The sequence below is a fragment of the Homarus americanus genome, unplaced genomic scaffold, assembly GCF_018991925.1.
Source record: "Homarus americanus isolate GMGI-L3 unplaced genomic scaffold, GMGI_Hamer_2.0 scaffold51859, whole genome shotgun sequence".
NCBI lineage: Eukaryota > Metazoa > Arthropoda > Malacostraca > Decapoda > Nephropidae > Homarus > Homarus americanus.
The window spans coordinates 19,344,794-19,366,604 of NW_024711292.1; the positions used below are offsets into that span (position 1 = coordinate 19,344,794).

At 40.7% G+C, this 21,811-nt stretch overlaps 1 protein-coding gene across 1 annotated transcript in view; it reads left to right on the forward strand.

The window, feature by feature from the left end:
• LOC121855285 overlaps positions 1-21,811 on the forward strand; it is a gene marked incomplete in the record, with an annotated part of 205,963 nt that overhangs the window by 88,789 nt on the left and 95,363 nt on the right. Inside the window, 1 exon segment of the mRNA XM_042350203.1 lies at positions 6,360-7,567. Coding sequence (XP_042206137.1) covers positions 6,360-7,567 — 1,208 coding nt within the window.

A 21,811-nucleotide genomic window follows, 5' to 3' on the forward strand; every position in this document is an offset into this window, starting at 1 on the left:
CTCTCATCATCACTGCCTGCCAGGGTCATGAGCCACCTCCTCTCTCTCATCACTGCCAGGGTCATCAGCCACCTCACTCTCTATTCCCACTGCCAGGGTCATCAGCCACCTCACTCTCATCATCACTGTGTCCAGACAGGCCCTCACTCTCATCTCATCCTGCCAGGGTCATCAGCCACCTCCTCTCCTCATCATCACTGCCAGGGTCGCAGGCCACCTCACTCTCATCATCACCAGGTCATGTCCACCTCACTCTCATCATCTGCCAGGGTCGCAGGCCACCTCCTCATCATCACTGCCGGGTGCTGGCACCTCACTCTCATATCACTGCCAGGGTCTTGAGCCACCTCCTCTCATCATCACTGCCAGGGTCATGGCCACCTCTCTCATCATCACTGCCAGGGTCGCAGGCCACCTCACTCATCATCACTGCCAGGGTCATGAGCCACCTCACTCTCATCATCACTGCCAGGGTCATGTGCCACCTCCTCTCATCATCACTGCCAGGGTCATCAGCCACCTCACTCTCATCATCCTGCCAGGGTCATCCAGCCACCTCACTCTCATCATCACTGCCAGGTTCGCCACCTCACTCTCATCATCACTGCCAGGGTCATCGCCACCTCACTCTCATCACTGCCAGGGTGCGGGCCCACCTCCTCTCTCATCACTGCCAGGGTCATCAGCCACCTCACTCTCATCATCTGCCGGTCGCGGGCCACCCCTGCCAGGTCACTGAGCCACCTCACTGCCAGGGTCATGAGCCACCTCCTCATTATCACTGCCAGGGTCATCAGCCACCTCACCAGGGTCTTGAGCCACCTCACTCTCATTATCACTGCCAGGGTCATCAGCCACCTCACTCTCATCACTGCCAGGGTCATCAGCCACCTCACTCTCATCATCCTGCCAGGGTCATCAGCCACCTCCCTCTCATCATCACTGCCAGGGTCGTGAACCTCACTCTCATCATCACTGCCAGGTCATTAGCCACCTCTCATCATCACTGCCAGGGTCATTGAGCCACCTCACTCTCCTCACTGCCGGGTCGTGAGCCACCTCACTCTCCTCATCACTGCCAGGGTCATGAGCCACCTCACTCTCATCATCACTGCCAGGGTCATCAGCCACCTCACTGTCAGGGTCATGAGCCACCTCTCACTCACCATCACTGCCAGGGTCATGAGCCACCTCACTCCCCTCACTGCCAGGGTCATCAGCCACCTCACTCCCCTCACTGCCAGGGTCATCAGCCACCTCACTCTCATCATCACTGCCAGGGTCTTGAGCCACCTCACTCTCATCATCACTGCCAGGGTCGTGAGCCACCTCACTCTCATCATCACTGCCAGGGTCGTGAGCCACCTCACTCTCATCATCACTGCCAGGGTCGTGAGCCACCTCACTCATCATCACTGCCAGGGTCGTGAGCCACCTCACTGGAGATGCCAGCCAGTACATTACGGTGTACAGTGTTATGGTTTTAAAGCTCTTTTGCATTTTAATATTAAATACTGTACATTACTTTCAAGAAGAACTACTTGGGGATTGGGTTGGTCCGGATTTTCGATTTTCCGGATTCTCAGGCAGTACTTTTAAAATTAAAATTTACGGAGGAATAATGAAGAGATGAGCAGGTACATTTTGATAGTTTATTCATTTGCAAATAAAGCATGCTTCATTTATCAAAATGAGCAGTTTTAAAGAAAAATATAGTCAACACTAGACAAAAATGTAAACAAACTGTCTAATACCATGACGAGTCCTTGAAATTCCTAAGCCATCCATCACTAAATGCGCACTCTGATTCACTGTTCATTTGCTCCTTAAAAGACTTTGCTTTGGCAATAAGCATCGGCCCAGAAATTGCCATACCTTCTGATCGTTTTAACAAAAACCATTCGTGCAACACTTTATTAAGATTTTCTAATTTGGGCCAATGTAAACTTTTTCTTTCAGCAATTTTAATGTAAGCCTCAGAAGAAGCTGTGAATTCTAGAATTTTATTCCTTGCCTTTTATATATCATAAATTGTAGACTTTCCAATGTTGTATGTTTCCATTAGAACCGCATTGCTCACATTACATTCTAGTTTCTTAATTATTTCAAGTTTGTCACTCAATTTCAATGTGTTCTTCTTTCTCTTCACACAACGAAGTTTATCTACTTTAGGGGCCATTATTATGGGCTTGTACTCTGTACATGGAAAGAGTAGGACTCAAAATTACATACGTTGTCACAGTTTGATTGCTTGTTTTAAAGTGGCGATCGTGTGGTCGTTTGTTGTCGCTGTGCAGCTGTGGCATTCATGCATGCACACATACACACCAAAGATTTATAGTGCCTCAAATTTTACATTTCAGTTCAAGCTAATTACAAAACTAACAAAATTAGCTACCTATAATTTACAATTACTTTTATTTTTAGAATTATGTAAATTAATTTTTTATAGCAACTCCATTCATTCACATAACCCACAAAAGCCCGCTAAATTTAAAAAGTTTGAGTTTTCGAAAAGTCCGGATTCTCGGGTGGTCCGGATTCCTGGCATCCGGATTTTTGGACTTTTACTGTACTATTTATTTCTGAGAATATGGAAATGTAATATTTTGGCTGAAATGACATACATATTATAGTGGAAAGTTGGATAAAATCATGACGAAAACAATGACTTTCGCTTTCTTTCGTTCTAAAGATGTTACCGTAATCGTTTTTCGAATAGTTTTCAGTTGTGGGATTATGAGGCTAATGATAGGATAGAATTTTATTGTAATACAGTACAGTACAACAGTTTTTAACTGAAAACCATTCGAAAAGCGATTACGGTAAAATCTTTTGAACAACGAAAGAAAGCGAGTCTTTGTTTTCGTCATGATTTTATCCCAATTTACACTGTAATATGTACGTCATTTCAGCCAAAATATTACATTTCCATATTTATTTCTGAGAATATATTCATTCAGTCGTTAAGGTATAATATACTTGTGATGTAATATTTTAATGAAAATACGGTGTCATAGTTTTTTTGTTTCAAATTTAATTAACAAAGATTGATGTTTCAAATGTATAATGAACAAAAATTTATGTACAGTATCTATAAATACCATACCATGGATTTGGCTACTTTGGGCTCGCAAGAGATCTGCCCTGGCAACTGTACCGACACTCACAGCTGGTGGTGCGTTGGTGCATCGTTTCCCTTGTTTACTGGTAGTTACTGGTAAATATTTTTCAACCTAACGAAACTATTACCCGTTTAGAGGTCGACCCCCAATTTTTTGCCAAATAATTTGGTCTTAAAAACTCGAACTACACACAGGTATATACGGTAAATAAGGACATGGGGGGCCAGGGATTTGGGGGGGGGGGGCAAAAAAGTACACAGATTTTTAACATTCATGGGTATCTCTGTTACCTAACCCCCGCGTATGTTAAGGGCCGACTGTATATCAAAGCTAGCCATAACACAGTTGTTGAATGAGATGCTAGTTAGCTCCTTAACAAAACTAAAAGAGTCTTTAACAGAGTATTGATTAATGGTGATTGGTGACAATATGGGAACGAGGAATTTAGACATTATAGTTGAGGTGCCAAGGGCAGACAATATAGGGCATAAGGGACACTCATCCTTGTGTACCTCTAGTGAATTGTTGTGTTTCTCGCACTAAGGCTCGTCTGAATTAAGGTAATATCCCCCAGTATATTTTATTTCATACTTTTTATTTCCTGTTTTAGCTTTGTATGTACATGTAGGTCTCTCGTCATTTTTGTCGGTTTTGAATTGGATGGCTCTTTTTTAAATTGTTAAAGCTTATCGAAGGTAAATTTTCGTATAATATTATGTTTTTATTGTATATCACCTGTATTTTTAAACTTTTTCAAAACTTTTTAGGCTGTGATGATGAAAAAGGATTATTTCCGAAACGTTAGCAATTAAAAGAAGCCCTACTTCAAGGTGTTAGTGTTTAACTTTTTTTTACGGGGATTAGCCCACCCAGGTTGCAATACCGACCCACATCAGCCTGGGGGCGAAATGTAATAATAATAATAATAATAATATTATTATTATTATTATTAATAATAATAATAATAATAAAGAACCACAAAGAAATACAAAATGAAAAAAAAAAACAAAAGTGAGGAACAATATATGTATGTTGTGTTGTCAATAGTAAGAGAAACAATTGAGACCTTGCAATTGTGTGTAAATGAGGTAGAAAGTCAGATCAGCAACCTGGGACTTGGTCACAATTTTCAATTTTCGTGATGCCATGTGGCAGCAAGATCTACCACAGACAACACATTATGCTTCCAATATCTCTTCTTCGTTATAAAACTACGCTCCACGTAACAAGTCCATTGCTGAATATATATATATATATATATATATATATATATATATATATATATATATATATATATATATATATATATATATATATATATATATATATATATATATATATATATATATATATATATATATATATATATATATATATATATATATATATATATATATATATATATATATATATATATATATATATATATATATATATATATATATATATATATATATATATATATATATACACGCACACATACTAATTCACAATATTTTATAATCGCAGTCATGTACTGGATATTCTATGTAAAAAAATAAATTTTAAATGAATTATTTATAGTGCATTGCTGGCCTTCTTATCTCCCCCTCCCCCTCTTACCCTGTCAGAGGGAAGCTTCTTGGTAAATAACTTTCTTTGTTTATTTTCATTGTTTGTCTAATTTATCATGTTGTATCAAAGTAATATTACTAACAGTCGTGTAGGTAGTAGGCAGCTACCAAACAGGGAGGTACTACCACCTGGGAAGATATTGGAAGTATAATGTGTGGTCTAATGGTAGATCCTACTTCCATATGGCATCACGAAAATTGTGACCAAGTCTTAGGTTGCTGATCTATCTTTCTGCCTCATTTACACACAATTACAGAGTTTCAATTGTTTCTCTTCCTTTGACAACACAACATACATACAATATAATGTTTCTCACCTTTGATCTTTTTTCCTTTTTGCATTTATTTATGGTTGGTTATTTAAAATAAGGCCAATTCACTTCAAGTATTGGCATCAAATTTTACCGGCTGGTGTACAGTAGTGTAAACACTAGTGACTCACTTAAGTGTCTTATTTAACTGAAACTATGTCGGTGTCGAGTAAAATTTTTCCATTTACTTGAAGTAGATTTACCGATTTATTTATATTATACTGTAATATATTAAACACACTGCAAGTATTTTCTTTAATTTATAAACTTGCTTCATGACAAAGGGAGGCTATACGTGGTAGGTGAAGTTTACCTGATACATATATGTTTGCATCATCATTAAGGATCAAATTCTGAATCAGATGACCCAATTTGGGCTTCATTCTCATCCTAAATTTAGCATGAATAAAATTACCACTGTTGGTAGTCACTGTCAAGAATTATTGCAGTCATTTACTGAATATTCTTTGTAAAAAAAATAAATTTTAAAGGAATTATTTAGAGGAGATAAGTATTATGATCAGTAAATATACCGGTATGCCTTACTGGCCACCTCGGACACAAAGACAGGCTAAAAATAGCCCTCTCTCACCCCCTCTTACAGCGGTCACTTTCCCTTTTTTGTCTTGTCACTGGTAAATGGCGGGCGGTGCATGATGTTAGCTATGTTTATTACCGGGGTATGTTGTTATTTTATGGTATGTTATACAGGTTTATAATACATTTTTATTATTTTAATATACCGGTAATCTATTTTTAATCCAGCTTCCCAAACATTAGTTTCAGTATAAAATAATTAGTGGTAGGACCGTGTGAGTGGTTTACGATGTTCTCCATCACCACTCTTGACACGCTAAACCACAATATGTAAGAACTAGAATTTTATACCCGGTATTTAAGACGACCCCTAATTTTGAGCTGATTTTTTTAAGGTTCAAATTCCGTCTTATAGGCCGAGTTATACGGTACCTAGAAAATAACGGGGATGGGGCATTTTTTCCGGCTTTGAGAGAGTCGTCTCGTTATACGGAAATCTCATTCCCGGAAGAGCTCTGCACCAATTGTTCTGGCTAACGGAGATATCACTTATACCAAAGATTGTGTTTGTTCTTGGATTTGAGAAAACAATACTGTTCTTCCTTGCATATTTATAATACTGTACAGTTTACAGGACTCTCTGGTTTTTGCACTAAATAACTTCAAATGCCTCATTATAAATGAACAGATAATATCATAATACTATACTAAATGAACTAATAAGATTTACTTTTTTATATTTCGATTTTGTAATAAATAATTTTTTTCCCCAGACTGGTCTGCAGGGAAATTATGGAGAATTCTTTCGGGAGAGGGAATTGAGTGGAAGTTCCCGAGATTCTGGTTATGGCTCGTTTCTTGGGGTAGGTGGTACAGGTTCACCTCCTGGGATATCCTGTAGTAGTCAAGCCTCCATCTGTGATGTTCGAAAAGGACCAGTGGATTCTCTTGTCCTTCCTACAAATAGAACTGTCAGCCAAGACTTTGACCAGTTTACTAGTGAGCTGAATGCACAGAAGAATTTTATGGATAACCTGCAACGTCTGAACCAACTAAATGGTGGCAACTCTCCAGGACTTTCTCTGCTTCCTTCATTAGGGGACCTTGATCCTCTTTTACTGGGGAGTTCTGACTTGGGAGACACAACCACCTTGGGACTAAGCCAGCTTCTTCCCCCAACACGTGACCTTCCACATGATCTCTTGCCTCCCTCCTCAACTCCAACTTCCAGTGACCTATTTTCCATATCAACCCTTGGTGTGAAGTCTAACCTTGGTGTGGATGTGATGCATGGTCAGCCATCATCAATATCTGGATCTGGACCCCCTGTTCAGTCTCCACATCAACCCAGCAGTCTTAGTGATAAAGGGCAACAAATGGCTAATCTTTTAGGTGGGATGGTTATTCATGATGGGTCATCACAACCCAATTTGAACACTCTTAATAATCATCACTTAGGAGCTCTTGCTGCACTGTGTGCGCCCAATCTCTCTGCCTCGGTAGCTAACCAAGTTAATGCGGGTAACCTAAATGGTCACGCCCTCTCAAATCGACCTCAGACATCACCAAAGTTTCTAAATTCTCAACAGCCCATCTCTGCAAATGGAGAAATATCACCCAGCATGATGAGGAAACCTCGACCAGAAGATGTCCCTGTCTGTGTGAATCCTCAAACTGGTAGTCAGGGGTCTCCTCCAATGTCAAGGGTGTCAGAGCAACTTACAAAAGATGGTTCAGGACATTGTGGACCAGTAGGGCCACCTCCAAAGGGGCCTTTTCTGGTACCTCCACCAACATTCCCGCCAGGTGATAGCGTTCCCCCTTGGGAGTTACTCCCCTCTATGGCAGAAATCTTTCCTCCTCATGGGCCTCCACCGCCATTGCTTCCACCAAACACAGACCTTCTTCCTCCATTCACCGACCTTCCTCCACATCACCTTCTCTCTATACCACCACCATTGCTGGGATTTAGACCATTTAGGTAAGACAATAGTTTGCAATTGTTGAGTAATTAATTTGTAAACTATATGATTGTTCAATGAATATTGTCTCATTAACATAATTAAACTTTCTTTTTTATTGTAGTAACCAATATAAGAAGAGCAGTTTCTTGAAAATTTTCTGTAAAATTTCAAATGTTAGTAACCAGTAAATTATTTTTGTTCTGATTTGGAAATATCCTTACTTAAACTTTGCTTACTGTCTAGAAATATATTTCCAAGCTGTGAAATTCTCATTTAGATAACTTAGCCATGAAATATGGGGTCCAGATTGTTCATTGAACTTTGAAGTACAGTGCAGTATATTTGTTTTACTTATGTACACAGTATTTATAAATTTGTATTGATTTAATCCTATTTGACTGTTCATTTCCTTAATCTGTTGCCTATTTAAGTTACATTTTTAATGTTCTGTGTGGTTAGTTTTGTAGCTACTTGTTTGCATATGTAATGTATGTTTGTAGCATGACCTCCATTGCAGGGGACTTCTTAAGAGTATTATATTATGACAATTCTGTTGGGTGAAAGCCCAAAGTTCTCAGGAATTGCAGTCTGTAGTGAAAGTACCTGGAATCCGGAGTTAAGAAGGTCCAAGTTACAAAAACCTGTACTTAATACAAGCCACAACATGTCAAGGCATCATCATGCCAGCCGGCCACCAATAATTCACTGCCCTCTGGGTCGCGTGCACACATTGTAGTGACTGACCATTTTCTGTTTTCTTGATTTTTTCTTATTAACCTCTTGTGTATGGGGTCCCTTCTCTGCTGAATGAAATCGTCTGGTGTTAGCCAAATCAAATAATAAAAGTGGCATCACCGTTGTGAAGGATTTAATCCTCACCATCATGAATGGAAAGGGACCACCAAAAAGTAACATAAGTGATGCTGTAGCAAGAGATAAAGAAAATATAGTTAACTGGAGATGAAAATAACAGCGACTTAAACTTTTTGAAAAAATGAGAGTGCATTGCTGCCATACAGGTGCTGTGGGCCTTCGTGCGGCAACCCTATGTACCATTTGTGGTGATACACATTATTACTGTACAACAGTTCACAACTCTTACTGTTACAACATTCTCTACTGGTTATTACTGTACAACAGTTCACAACTCTTACTGTTACAACATTCTCTACTGGTTATTACTGTACAACAGTTCACAACTCTTACTGTTACAACATTCTCTACTGGTTATTACTGTACAACAGTTCACAAATCTTACTGTTACAACATTCTCAACTGGTTATTACTGTACAACAGTTCACAACTCTTACTGTTACAACATTCTCTACTGGTTATTACTGTACAACAGTTTACAACTCTTACTGTTACAACATTCTCTACTGGTTATTACTGTACAACAGTTCACAACTCCTACTGTTACAACATTCTCTACTGGTTATTACTGTACAACAGTTCACAACTCTTACTGTTACAACATTCTCTACAGATTATTACTGTACAACAGTTCACAACTCTTACTGTTACAACATTCTCTACTGGTTATTACTGTACAACAGTTCACAACTCTTACTGTTACAACATTCTCTACTGGTTATTACTGTACAACAGTTCACAACTCTCTTACTGTTACAACATTCTCACTGGTTATTACTGTACAACAGTTCACAACTCTTACTGTTACAACATTCTCAACTGGTTATTACTGTACACACAGTTCACAACTCTTACTGTTACAACATTCTCACTGGTTATTACTGTACAACAGTTCACAACTCTTACTGTTACAACATTCTCTACTGGTTATTACTGTACAACAGTTCACAACTCTTACTGTTACAACATTCTCTACTGGTTATTACTGTACAACAGTTCACAACTCTTACTGTTACAACATTCTCTACTGGTTATTACTGTACAACAGTTCACAACTCTTACTGTTACAACATTCTCTACTGGTTATTACTGTACAACAGTTCACAACTCTTACTGTTACAACATTCTCTACACATTATTACTGTACAACAGTTCACAACTCTTACTGTTACAACATTCTCTACTGGTTATTACTGTACAACAGTTCACAAGTCTTACTGTTACAACATTCTGTACACATTATTACTGTACAACAGTTCACAACTCTTACTGTTGCAACATTCTCTACACATTATTACTGTACAACAGTTCACAACTCTTACTGTTACAACATTCTCTACTGGTTATTACTGTACAACAGTTCACAAGTCTTACTGTTACAACATTCTGTACACATTATTACTGTACAACAGTTCACAACTCTTACTGTTGCAACATTCTCTACACATTATTACTGTACAACAGTTCACAACTCTTACTGTTGCAACATTCTCTACTGGTTATTACTGTACAACAGTTCACAACTCTTACTGTTGCAACATTCTCTACTGGTTATTACTATACAACAGTTCACAACTCTTACTGTTATAACATTCTCTACGGATTATTACTGTACAACAGTTCACAACTCTTACTGTTACAACATTCTCTACTGGTTATAACTGTACAACAGTTCACAACTCTTACTGTTACATTTTCTACTGGTTATAACTGTACAACAGTTCACAACTCTTACTGTTACAACATTCTCTACTGGTTATAACTGTACAACAGTTCACAACTCTTACTGTTACAACATTCTCTACTGGTTATAACTGTACAACAGTTCACAACTCTTACTGTTACAACATTTTCTACTGGTTATAACTGTACAACAGTTCACAACTCTTACTGTTACAACATTCTCTACTGGTTATAACTGTACAACAGTTCACAACTCTTACTGTTACAACATTTTCTACTGGTTATAACTGTACAACAGTTCACAACTCTTACTGTTACAACATTCTCTACTGGTTATTACTATACAACAGTTCACAACTCTTACTGTTACGACATTCTCTACTGGTTATTACTGTACAACAGTTCACAACTCTTACTGTCAACATTTTCTACTGGTTATAACTGTACAACAGTTCACAACTCTTACTGTCAACATTTTCTACTGGTTATAACTATACAACAGTTCACAACTCTTACTGTTACAACATTCTCTACTGGTTATTACTATACAACAGTTCACAACTCTTACTGTCAACATTTTCTACTGGGTATTACTGTACAACAGTTCACAACTCTTACTGTCAACATTTTCTACTGGGTATTACTGTACTACAGTTCACAACTCTTACTGTTGCAACATTCTCTACACATTATTACTGTACAACAGTTCACAAGTCTTACTGTTACAACATTCTCTACAGATTATTACTGTACAACAGTTCACAAGTCTTACTGTTACAACATTCTTTACACATTATTACTGTACAACAGTTCACAACTCTTACTGTTGCAACATTCTCTACTGGTTATTACTGTACAACAGTTCACAACTCTTACTGTTGCAACATTCTCTACACATTATTACTGTACAACAGTTCACAACTCTTACTGTTACAACATTCTCTACTGGTTATTACTGTACAACAGTTCACAAGTCTTACTGTTACAACATTCTGTACACATTATTACTGTACAACAGTTCACAACTCTTACTGTTGCAACATTCTCTACACATTATTACTGTACAACAGTTCACAACTCTTACTGTTGCAACATTCTTTACACATTATTACTGTACAACAGTTCACAACTCTTACTGTTACAACATTCTCTACAGATTATTACTGTACAACAGTTCACAACTCTTACTGTTACTACATTTTACTGTACAACAGTTCACAACTCTTACTGGTTATTACTGTACACCAGTTCACAACTCTTACTGTTACAACATTCTCTACTGGTTATTATTGTACAACAGTTCACAACTCTTACTGTCACAGCATTCTCTACTGGTTATTACTGTACAACAGTTCACAACTCTTACTGTCACAACATTTTCTACTGGTTATTACTGTACAACAGTTCACAACTCTTACTGTCACAACATTTTCTACTGCTTATTACTGTACAACAGTTTACAACTCTTACTGTTACAACATTCTCTACAGATTATTACTGTACAACAGTTCACAACTCTGTCACAACATTTTCTACTGGTTATTACTGCACAGTAGGTTCTCAAATTTCGCGAGTTTTTAATTTGACTTTTTTCATTTGGACAAAAAACAAAACGCAATTTCAAATTTTGACGGAAACTCGAGTTTCGACGCGTTTGAGAGGCCCGCCAACGTTCAGACATTCACAGTTGTGTAAACAGCTTCATTTCTCTTATGTACAAAAGATTCATTATTGTTTATTACTAAATGTCTTTTTGATTGAATTCATGTTTGTGTGCAAAATGAACAATACTATTCTTTAATAATACGTAGAATATTAAAACACACGAGGAGATGATACAGCATTGTTTTCGTTAATGTTTACAAAACTAGTGACTGATTGGTTCTACATATAAAACTGAAGAAAATAAGACCCTCGTTGTAGCTGTAGTGAAATTAATGTAAAACAAATAATATGGTTGCTTTAAATAATGTTATTTAATGTTAATAAATGGAACAATATAAGTAGCTAACAATTAGTGGTAAAGAAAAAAGTGAGATCGCGTATGTAAGTGAGCACATGTGTAAACATATCGTCATTTCTCTACATATGAATATGAAAGCAGCACTTATTTACTGTTCATATATATTTTAATTAATTTTTCTGAATTTAAAACAAAAATTCTACCCACCAGTGGTGGTAAAGTTGAAAACATAAGGACAGCCAATGTTGTGTGTGTTTTTACTCTGATGATGAAGTTACCAAGTCATTAGGTTCAACTCTAGCTGAAGCTGTAGAACATAAAATCTTTTTCTGTTGTTTTTAGTATTTATATAACTTTATCTGTGTTATTTCCGTTGGTTTATTAGGATGTTGCTTTATTACAGGTAGTAATTCGCCCAAAAAGTAGGGTAAATAAAGCTAAATTTAGCCAAACATCGAAAGTACCAGACTTAAATTAATTTTCTCCATAGGAAGTTGTATTTAAATTTGGACGATTTGGATTTTGCGAGGTTTTTACAGTCTAAATAGGTTCCAAATATGAGAGCCTACTGTAGTATAATCAAACAAACATTACACAAGAAGTATGATCAAACAAACATTACACAAGTAGTATGATCAAACAAACATTACACAAGTAGTATGATCAAACAAACATTACACAAGTAGTATGATCAAACAAACATTACACAAGAAGTATGATCAAACAAACATTACACAAGTAGTATGATCAAACAAACATTACACAAGTAGTATGATCAAACAAACATTACACAAGTAGTATGATCAAACAAACATTACACAAGTAGTATGATCAAACAAACATTACACAAGTAGTATGATCAAACAAACATTACACAAGAAGTATGATCAAACAAACATTACACAAGTAGTATGATCAAACAAACATTACACAAGTAGTATGATCAAACAAACATTACACAAGTAGTATGATCAAACAAACATTACACAAGTAGTATGATCAAACAAACATTACAGTGCACAAGTAGTATTATCGTATTATCATTGTTGCCCTTCCCCAAAGAAGTCAGCTTTCCATTGATCAAGGGAAGACAACAGGTACAGTAATATCTCCTTCAGCTGGAATACCTCAAACCCTGAACTCTCCGATAGCCGGAATTGAAATTTTCTCTAAAAATCTTTCCCAAAGCCGGAATTTTCCGGAAAATTCCAGCTTTGGGAACGATTTTCCGAGGGGCACATTTTCCGGAAAATTCCAAGAACATTTTTCTGATACCTGGAAAATTCTGGAAAGTTCTGGGGTTGGGGAAGTTTTTTCTGTGTTTGAGAGATGAAAATCAGGCAAATTTTCTGGAAATTCAGAGAAAATTTTTTCATTACCCGGAAAATTCCGGGGATGAGGAATTTTCATACAGGCGAGAGAGAGAGTTGTCTCATTGCCCGGACATCTCTCATTCCCGGAAGTACTCTGCACCAATTTTTCCGGTTAATGGGGATATCACTGTATAGGTAATGAACTACAGTTTATATGGCTATACATATCCCAAATCATTTATATAACTGATAAATTTTGATATAAATATGTGCTTATAAACACACAGTCCGGGGGGAGGTAAAGCGCTCAGGGAAACAGCCACTGGACTTTGGCGGGAATTTCGCTTATCTTGATGCACTGCACAACAGCCAGCTTCTTTTTTTTTTTTTTTACACGGAATAGCCCACCCAGGCACAGGTCATTGACCTGTAATAAAGCACGGACTTGAAGGTAGACTGTTACATTTTAATAAATTTGTTTTTGATTATTTGTGAGAAGATTTTCCAATTATTATTTATGTGTGTGTGTGTGTGTGTAATAATAATAATAATAATAAACGGTTTATTAATAGAGTTGCAGCCGGTGGCTGAAAATATACAGACTTACATTTGATTTAGACATTATGATATAATATGCTTTGAATACATTTACAGGGCTGTACAGTACATAAATCAGGAGTTGTTTAGTTTATTATTTTAACAATAGATGGGATGGTGCTATTCTTATATCTATCGGTGCGGGCTCTTATGGGCTGAATTTTGTTGTAGTGGCAGACTGCGCGAGGTGGGTGGGGGCCTGCCGGTGGCAGGTGGCGGCGATGACAAGGGTGGTGCATTAATTGGCTGCCAAACCTTTCCAGTGCTTGGTGGTGGAGGTCACTGAGGGATGGCATTTCCAGGGTGGAGAGAGCATTGGTGTAGCCTGAGTATTCTGCGCCGAGCATGATTCTGCAGGCCCTTTTCTGTACCTTCTCCAGCTGACGTTGTTGGGTGGAGTTGAGAGGAGACGACCAGGCTGGTGACGCATACGTTAGTTTGGGGAGAATAAAAGCGTTGTAGATAGTCCTCAGCTCTGGCGTGGGTGTCTCAAGTGACCTAAGTCGTCGTAGCACGTAGAGACGGTACGAGGCTGCCTTGACTGTTATTTACATGGGTCTTCCAGTCCAGTTTGTGGTCTATAGTAACACCCAGGAGTTTGGCAGACTGCACCAGCTGGAGAGAATGGGCACCCACTGTGACTGCTGGGGCTTGCATTGGAGTGGTGGCGGTGTTGATGTGCATGACTACGGTTTTGGTGTGGTTGATGGTGACCTTGTTCTCCGTAGTCCATGCCTGTAGCCTGTCCAGGGTGCCTTGTAGCGATGAGTAGTCTGGTGCGGTGTTGTCCACTGAAACTCCCACAGTGCAGTCATCTACGTACTTCCACCTGTGTGGAGTGTCCGATAGAGCATCGTTGATCAGGATGAGGAAACACAGTGGTCCTATCTTGGTTCCCTGGGGAACACAGCAGGTGAGGTGTTGGAATGTGGAGACCAGGTGAGGTGTTGGAATGTGGAGACCGAGCTCTGATACCTCACTGCCTGGCGGTGTCCAGTCAAGAAATCAGTGAGCCATGAGACCAGGTTGGTGGGCAACCCTAGTGCAATGGTCTTGTTGATAACAGTGCATTGATCAACTAGGTGTGTGTGTGTGTGTGTGCGTGCGTGCGTGCGTGCGTGCGTGCTTGCTTGATTACAGGTAAAAGAAATAATTGTCCTCAGGGCAAACACATAAAGGTGGTCCCCAGCATATGGCTTGATCTTCCTGTACTTGAGTGTGGCTCTCCCTGAACCATACATTTTGACTCTGTATTGGTCATACTCCAGCACCTCAACTATTTGACCAGTTCTGTTCCAGCTATTGGGGCAATTGACCACCTGGTTTTGCACCTGGACAGTGTTGTAGATAGCCAGGCTTGGTATATTTCGACCATTTCTTAACTGCTGTGACATGTCGTCTTTGCAAAGCCCACTTATGCTCAGTTGCATCATTCTTAATTCTTCCTGAGGGTTGAATTTGTTGCGTGTGATGGGGATGAAGTCTTTTTTCTGCTTACTGAAGATGATCTGGGCTGGTGATAGCCCAATATCCCGGTCATACAGGGGTTTTGCTCTACTGCAACAACGCCTGACAAAATTTATTGTTGTTCAGCCTACCCTCCATGTCAGCATTATCTCTGATGAGCGTCTTGCCAGGCTTCACTGCCAGCTTTGCACACAGGTGGGAATTTGGCAAACCCACAGAAGACACACTATGGCAAACACTGTATGTGTGGGGAAAGCACTTGGTCTCTTAAGCCTTAAACTGTGCTCCTCTATGGGATGACAACTCCTCAGGTTACCCTGAACATGTGAAACATGGTTTCTAGGTGCTTGACAAGCACTTTCACACTGGCCTCACACTCGCCACAGTGGAAAATCGACCCATTCAAGGTGAAATAATTGGCGCAAATTTGCTGGAATGGGTACACCAGTGGATGTGTGTGTGTCGGTGGTGTGGCAGGCTGGGAGGGTGGCCACTTAGTGGCTTACAGTGAACCCTCACTTTATGCGGTTAATTCAACCCACGGCGGCCCGCATAAAGTGAGAAACGCGTAAAGTGAACAACATAACATGTGGGATTAATTGAAATAGAGACCGGGCCGACCCCCAAACTCCACTTTTTCCCGACACAATACGTACATTTTACTAAAAATTACATCTTAACTTTATGATGGTATTCACCCACACATAATATAGAAGGGAACAGTCAATAAGAGAAGAATAAACTGAAGGTTAGGTTAGAAAAAAACAAGGTCGGGGTTAACACTTACGTTAGTAGAAGAGATGGGTCGGCGTAGGGGAATGGAGGCTGGTTCCGAGGCAGAGGGCAGGCTACTGGCCCTCTGGTGAGTCTTCATCGGTGTCATCCACTCTTACTAGTGCCTCCCTGACAAATCCCTCAAAGTCATCTTCACTGTCTCTACCTCTGCCACTATCACTGGCTTGGGCTGGCTGTGGTGGGTTGCGGGCGAAGAACTCTGTTATGCTTTGCTGACGGCTGGTGTTTATGTTGTCGTGATACACCTTGATGTAGGGCTCCATAGTCTGCAACAGCTGGGTAGTGAAGATTTCATACCTGTTTGCGTCAGGGTCGTCGGAAAGGAGGAGCTTGACTTTCTCGATACACTCGATGGCACCCCTAACATTACTATGGGATAAGCGGTGTTCTTCTTGGGATGACGCACCACCTGCCTCTTCACTGACGTCATCATCATCTACCATCTCGTCGGTAGTCACATCAGGATCCCTTATCACCTCCAGGATGTCGTCGTTGGTGGTCTCGGAGAAGCCTGCAGCTGTAACACTCTGCGCAGCTTCTCTGGCAAGGTCCACTGCTACTACAACAGTCTGAACCTCACCAGTCACAGATTGACTCTGCCTAACGGCCGGAATGCCTTGCAACACATGTCTCCATGCATGACTAAAAGTTGCTACAGACAGCTGATCCCATGCCTCCACCAAGAAGTCCACAGCTTTCTTGACGTTGAATGTTCTCCAGAATTGTTTTAAAAGTACTTCTTGCTCTGCCAACTGTTGATTCTCGTCGTATTCGTTCTTGCTATCGGTGTTGGTGTCACTCAGGTTACGCAACTCTTCCTTGGTGTTGGTGTAGTAGTTCAGGAGATTGAATGTTTTAGTAGAGAATGCAGCTTTTACATTACAGATCAATTCTTGGTCATGGGCTGTAATATAGACATAGTGTTGGGAGGAAGGAAGACCACTTTTACGTTGGGGTGACGATCTAACAGTAGGGGCGAGTGTCTTGGTGTGTTGTCCAGCAGCAACAAAATCTTGAATGGCACATTATGTTGCTCACAGAATTTCTTCACATCAGGAATGAAACAGTCATCAAACCAGGAGAGGGACAGTGTAGAGAACATCCACGCCTTACGTGCGGTCAGCCAGTGGACATTTAGCTTGGTCATGTCCATGCTCTTGTAGGCCTGCGGCTTGCGTGCTGTGTGGATTACCGATAACTTGAGCTTACAGGTACCGGAGGCATTGGTGGTAAACAGGACGGTGATGCACTCCTTCTGCAACTTCCGGCCCCAACGCTTGTTGGCATTCTTCACAACGAAGGTCTTGGAAGGTAGCTTTTTCCAAAAAAGACCCGATTCGTCCATGTTAAACCCCTGGTCGTCGGTGTACTGTCCTTCCTCCATAATCTCACGTAAAAACAGGAAATTCCCTTGCCGCAACACGGTCAGCACTAGCTTCTTCACCACCAATGTTGATATTGGTGATCTTGTTTCTCTTCTTAAACCTCTGTAACCACCCAGAGGAAGCATTAAAGGGTTTGGGCTCTGTAATTCCCATCTTTCGTGACACTGCAGCATTCAGTTTACGTGCGTAATCATTAACTGAGCGCGTGTCCACCGCCATGTTCTGTCGCGCCTGACGCACCAAGTAGCTCACAAGTAATTTTTCTGTCTTGAGAAGCACCTGGTTGTGGCAATACTTGATCATAGAAGCACCTGTAGACTTTGTGATGTTCATGTGCTCCTTTATCTTGGCTGCATCCTTCTTAATTGTCCTGATCATAGACTCGTTAACACCATGCTGGCACGCGAGATCAACCTGTCTTATTCCTTTCTCCAACTCTTGTATGATCTTATATTTAATTTCGTAGCTTAAGGAACGTCGTGTCTTCTTTGGCTTAGGGCGGCTGGGTCCAGGTAATGCAAGGTTTCTTTGTGGTGGTGGTGGTGGTCCTGTGGAAGCCATTCTTATGGAACAATGGATACCGATATACACGGTGTAGCCTGGAGGGGTGTAACTGACGCTGTAGGTCGAGGGGCTTGAACGCTCCCGCGGCGGGGCACATCATATTACTACATTAAACCAATCACAGCTAGCAGGGAAGGAGGTAAGGATGCTTTGCCCAATCACAGTCCGCTACGTCATATGACGTCACCGATAACGCAACAAAGACATACACTGCGCAACCTACTCGCGCCGCTTACACAACATGGCGGATGGCGGGAGGTTTGGATCCAAAAATGGCGCGGCACGAGAGGACCGCCAGCCGCTCTCCGCGTAAAGGGGTACACGTACCGCGGAAAGTGAGCATTCCGGTATCGGCAGGGTACCGCGTAAACGTGGAAACGCATTAAGTGGGACCGCGTAAAGCGAGGGTTGACTGTATACAGTAGTACACTTGGCCCGCTTCTGCCTGATGTCCCCTTTAATGCCCGGCTACCAGATACTAGCTCGTGTTCTTCCATTCATGCCATCCGTGCCTTGGTGGGCAAAATAGAGCATTTCCAAAATCTCACCCTTAAGGTCTGTGGTACTACAACTCGGCCCTCGTAGATGGGTAGCCCATCATGTGTGGACAATCCAATCCTTAACTGGAAAAAAAAATCTCGAGCCCTAATTCCCAAAGATTCTGCATGGTCGTGTCTTTGGCCACCAGTTCCCTGATCCTGTCTAATGATACCGGCTGTAGGATGCCCACTGCAGCAGCTACTATGGTTCTCACGTGCTGCTCCTGTGTTAGGGACCGGACTTGTTTCTCCTCGGTGACTGTACAGTGGAGGCTGGCTATCATGCCTATTGCTGGCTTCCTGAACAGAGTGTCTGGTCCCACATGGTTTCAAAAGTCCCTTTAATGGCTCCATTGCCAGTTGTACTGCATAGGCATAGGGGGGGGGGGGATGTTCTCTTCTTTGTGGATGAAACTGGCCTTTCACACAAGCTTTGATTTTATCTCTTAGCATTTATTTATTTTTTTATTTATTTTTATTTTTTTATGAAAGTTCTGCATTAATTGATTTTAGTCTTTTAAGTCTTTATTTTAATTCGGCGTCATAAGACCTAAGCTGTTATGTCGCCAGGGATGTAATACAGGGCTGCCTCACTTATAGTAAAGGTTACGGGCATGAAACTCGTTGCGAATCTCGAAATTGCAAATAGCGGAGCAATTTCTCCCATAAGAAATAAAGTAAATCGGGGAGATACGGTCATCGCGATGGTCACGGCCATCAGATTTTATCACTTGTTTTACTCAGTTCATATAGAACATAAAATAAATCATGAAACAAGGGCATAATATCAAATAAACATCAATAACAATCACTTGAGTTTATTAGGCGTATATGTTTACAAGTACAGTATACTTACATGTTTGAGTGTGTGAGTGTTTGAATGTTTATGTGCGTAGGTGTGTGAGGTAAGTTTTAAACGTAGACTGTTAATTTACCTCTGATGTGCTGTGTTGGCTGCTTGCTGAAGTTGGCATGACGGGAGAGGGTGAGAGGAGGCTGGGGTGCTCATGTCTTTTTACGATATCCAATTTCATGTCCAACGTAGCTGCCACATGTGATCTCTTAGCAACATTGCTGGGAGTTTTAGCAGCATTGCGAGATCACACAGAACACAACTGCGAGATCACACAAAACACAACTGCGAGATTACACAAAACACACTCCAGCACGTGTGAGACTGAGGCGAGCGGGAGCGTATGGCGGAGGAATACGTACACACGCTGTCCTTCGTAAGAATTTGCGAATAAACGGGGCAACCATTACAAATAGTGGAAAAGGGTAACAATAAATTGATTGCGGATAAACGGGGTTACGAATACTGAGGCTATGAATAACGGGGTTTGCCTGTACCATAATCAATCAATCAATCACTTGACCTTGTATGGTATGTCATATGTGACGAGGTTGAATCTAAAGGCGTATCCGTCTCTTGCTGCCAGGTAGCCCCGTGGGTTGGTTATGTACTGGCAATGACCCAGGGTGTGATGAACGTAGTGTAGTCTCGACTGTTCTCGCGTAGCCCCACTCTTGTATACATTCCCTGCATACAGAATGCTCTTCTTGGTGTTAGTCGGCACAGAGGTCTCCTGGTGGAAGGGTGGTGGTGTGTGGAGAGTTCGTCTCACTGATTCCCAGTTGAGAGCTTGTACATCGACCATCCTTTGCGGTGACCTATTCTTGTTTGTCACGATTACCACCTGGTGGTACCATTTGGCTGGGGTCTATGGCGGCACTTCCCCCAGGACTTGGATCCTTATGTCTCGATCCAGGCCTTGTTTGACCTCATCCTGCCAGTGCAGCGGAACTGGTATCGGGGTGTGTACCTTTATTGGTATTGCATCCGGTTTGAGGAAGATCTCCAGGCTCTTCATGCATCATTGGCAGCTGTTGGTGCTCATACACACTGAATGCACTGGAGGTATGCCTATACAGTATCCATTTCTGAAGTTTGTTGAGGTTTTCAGGGACTAACTTGAATGGGATTGTATATGGTACTGGAGGTGGTTTTGCTTTCCTTGGACACTCGCATCGTACCTCTTTGGTGGTCTGGCCATCACCAGCACTGTCCATCGTCTTTAAGCCAGGTGGTGCGGTTTTGCTTCCCCTAGGCTTCTGTGGAAATTTCTCCGAAATGGAGCCAAGACGTGAACAGGCCTGTTGACTCGGGAATTAACCTGGGCATCCTTGGCAATGTAGCACAGCTGCTTGGTGGATCTAATGTGGCCACCCTTGACATGCCCCATAGTGACAATAATGACCCCACACTTCAGACTCATCTGACTGTTCTCCGTTGTGCAGATGGTCTGGCTCACCGGCAATAGATATCTTGGTTGTAACTCTAAGAGTGACCTGAGGAACGGTATATATATATATATATATATATATATATATATATATATATATATATATATATATATATATATATATATATATATATATATATATATATATATATATATATATATGAATAACTCCTCCTAAAAATTTTTTTTTTTTTTACGGGAATTAGCCAACCCGGGCACAGGTCAAACGACCCACAACGGAGCCTGGGGGGCGAAAAAAAAGAACGGAAAGAATTTGAAAATATAGAAAAAAGGTTATTCTGTATTAATCTACACCACGAAGATGCCGGAAAACCAGCTTTTTAAAGTGAGACAGATTGTAAGAGCATGGAAACACAGAAGAAGGCAAAGCATTCCACAGTTTGGCTGTGTGAGGGAAGAAGGAGGTACTATAACGGGTTATTCTCGTGTGACCGATATCCAGAGAGAAATGGTGGGCACAGCGGGCAAGACGTGTGTTATGAACCCACGGATGCCACGGATGCCAAATCCCCTGAACATTGCCCGTTAAAGTACCTGTAAAAGAGAGAGAGAGTGAAGCAACATTACGGTGAAGAGAAAGGGGAGAGAGATTGTCGACTAAAGGAGGAGAGTTAATAAGACGAAATGCCTTTGATTCCACCCTATCTAATAGTTGGACAGAAGAAGAGCCACCCCAGATGTGAGAACAGTACTCCAAGTTAGGACGAATGAATCCCTTATATACTTGGAGCAACTGCTCACGAGTGAAGTAGCTGCGG